Source organism: Penaeus japonicus, unplaced genomic scaffold (assembly GCF_977035675.1).
Source record: "Penaeus japonicus unplaced genomic scaffold, GWHDUDI00000001_assembly GWHDUDI00000005, whole genome shotgun sequence".
NCBI lineage: Eukaryota > Metazoa > Arthropoda > Malacostraca > Decapoda > Penaeidae > Penaeus > Penaeus japonicus.
In genome coordinates this window covers 3,840,232-3,842,731 of record NW_028234407.1, presented here as the reverse complement: position 1 = coordinate 3,842,731, position 2,500 = coordinate 3,840,232, and the positions used below count along the sequence as shown (strand labels likewise).

General features: G+C 49.2%; 1 protein-coding gene across 5 annotated transcripts in view; it reads left to right on the top strand.

The window, feature by feature from the left end:
• Positions 1-1,477: 1,477 nt before the first annotated feature.
• Positions 1,478-2,500, top strand: part of LOC122253767 (F-box only protein 44) — a 10,355-nt gene continuing 9,332 nt past the window's right edge. The window contains exons 1-2 of one of the 5 annotated variants that reach the window (XM_086536834.1): positions 1,478-1,635; positions 1,761-1,795. Coding sequence is in view for 1 of the 5 variants with exons in the window: in XM_086536833.1 (XP_086392959.1) it covers positions 1,630-1,635 (6 nt within the window). In the remaining 4 variants the exon portion in view is untranslated. Of the gene's footprint in view, positions 1,636-1,760; positions 1,796-2,135; positions 2,155-2,500 lie in introns of those variants that run through there. The other 4 variants (XM_086536835.1, XM_086536833.1, XM_086536837.1 and 1 more) reach the window with 4 other exon arrangements.

Genomic DNA, 2,500 nt, shown 5'->3' with positions numbered 1-2,500 from the left:
CTTCCTCTCTGCCTTTCCTCCCTCCCCTCCTTCTCTACCTTTCCTCCCTCCCCTCCTTCTCTACCTTTCCTCCCTCCCCTCCTTCTCCTTTACTCCCTCCCTCTCTCTGCCTTTCCTCCCTCCCCTCCTTCTCTACCTTTCCTCCCTCCCCTCCTTCTCTACCTTTCCTCCCTCCCCTCCTTCTCCCCCTTTCCTCCCCCCCCTCCTTCCTTTCCTCTCCTCCCTCCTTCTCTCTTTCCTTTCCTCCCTCCCTCCTTCTCTCCTTTCCTCCCTCTCCTTTCCTCCCTCCCCCTCCTTCTCTCCTTTCCTCCCTCCTCTTCCTTCTCTCCTTTCCTCCCTCCCCTCCTTCTCTGCCTTTCCTCCCTCCCCTCCTTCTCTACCTTTCCTCCCTCCCCTCCTTCTCTACCTTTCCTCCCTCCCCTCCTTCTCTACCTTTCCTTCCCTCCTCCTCCCTCCCCTCCTTCTCTGCCTTTCCTCCCTCCCCCTCTTCCTTCCTCCCCCTCCTTCTCTACCTTTCCTCCCTCCCCTCCTTCTCTACCTTTCCTCCCTCCCCTCCTTCTCTACCTTTCCTCCCCTCCCTCCTCCTTCTCTACCTTTCCTCCCTCCCTTCCTTCTCTGCCTTTCCTCCCTCCCCTCCTTCTCTACCTTTCCTCCCTCCCCTCCTTCTCTACCTTTCCTCCCTCCCCTCCTTCTCTACCTTTCCTCCCTCCCCTCCTTCTCTACCTTTCCTCCCTCCCCTCCTTCTCTGCCTTTCCTCCCTCCCCTCCTTCTCTACCTTTCCTCCCTCCCCTCCTTCTCTACCTTTCCTCCCTCCCCTCCTTCTCTCCCTTTCCTCCCTCCCCTCCTTCTCTACCTTTCCTCCCTCCCCTCCTTCTCTGCCTTTCCTCCCTCCCTTCCTTCTCTACCTTTCCTCCCTCCCCTCCTTCTCTGCCTTTCCTCCCTCCCCTCCTTCTCTACCTTTCCTCCCTCCCCTCCTTCTCTGCCTTTCCTCCCTCCCCTCCTTCTCTACCTTTCCTCCCTCCCCTCCTTCTCTACCTTCCCCCCCTCCCCTCCTTCTCTACCTTCCCCCCCTCCCCTCTTTCTCTATCTTCCCTCCCTCCCCTCCTTCTCTGCCTTTCCTCCCTCCCCTCCTTCTCTACCTTTCCTCCCTCCCCTCCTTCCCCTCCTTCTCTACCTTTCCTCCCTCCCCTCCTTCTCCCTCCCATCCCCCTATCATCCACTTCCTTCCCTTCCCCCTTCACATCCATGACGTCATCGACTTACGCGAACGATTTGTTTACATTCTCAGCTGGAGTTCGCAGGGGGTGTGAACGGGAAATACACCATAAAATCATATAATTTCTACCATGTCTCCTTCTCTGCCTTTCCTCCCTCCCCTCCTTCCCCTCCTTCTCCCTCCCATCTCCCTATCATCCACTTCCTTCCCTTCCTCCTTCCCTTCCCCCTCGGATCCATGACGTCATCGACTTACGCGAACGGTTTGTTTACATTCTCAGCTGGAGTTCGCAGGGGGTGTGAACGGGAAATACACCATTAAATCGGATAAAAGAAGAAATAATAATAAGAAGAAGCACAGGAAATAGCTTGCTGTGTCTATTCCACTGAGTATGAGATCCGCTCGTTGGTCGGATGCCTGTGAGTCTGTTTTTAAAGGTCATTTGTGGATAAAACTGTCTGTGCTAAACGTGTTGATATTCTGTCAATGTCGCTTTTTTTGTGTTATTTTGGGATTTTAATGTCATTTTTTCCCCTGTTTTCAGTTGATGGTTAAATCGGCTAGAGGTTATTATTATTAGTGAGTATTTATGCTTTTTATTGCATGATTCGGTTTTATTTTGGGATTGTTATTAAGCGTAAAAAACGTTTTGAGAAGGAGACTTTTATGGGTCTTGTTGCCGGCTGCCGGTCTGTAATATCTGTGATTAAAGTGGTAATCGCCTTATATAAGCTTGTACGATTTGATAAAAGTTCTAAATTGTCTAAGAATAGATCTGGTGAGTCTTCTTTCTTGCCAATTGCATAGGATTGCACCATGTTATGCAACTGACTTCTTTTTATCTTTTCATTGAGTCCTTTATATATCTTGTTGTTCAGCCTTACTGATTCAGTTGCGATATATTGGCTGTGTCTGAGAATTTATCATCTTTGTTTCTTGTACTGATTTCTTATCAGTTCTGTTTTTGTGGGTCTGTGTTTGTTTGTGCATCAAGTAAAAGATAAACCTTTCTGCAAGTATATTTGTTTCTATAAGATATTTGTTGCCTGAAAACTGTTTACTTTTGTGTAGAGAAACAGTGAAATTGTGCTTGGTGTTTAACCCTCAGGCTGCCAGGCGCCACAAAAATGCCCCACAGATTTATTGCCAGTCATATTTAAAGATTTTTTTTTCTTCTTTGTTTTATTTCATGTACTCTTTCTCTCTCTCTCTCTCTCTCTCTCTCTCTCTCTCTCTCTCTCTCTCTCTCTCTCTCTCTCTCTCTCTCTCTCTCTCTCCTCTCCC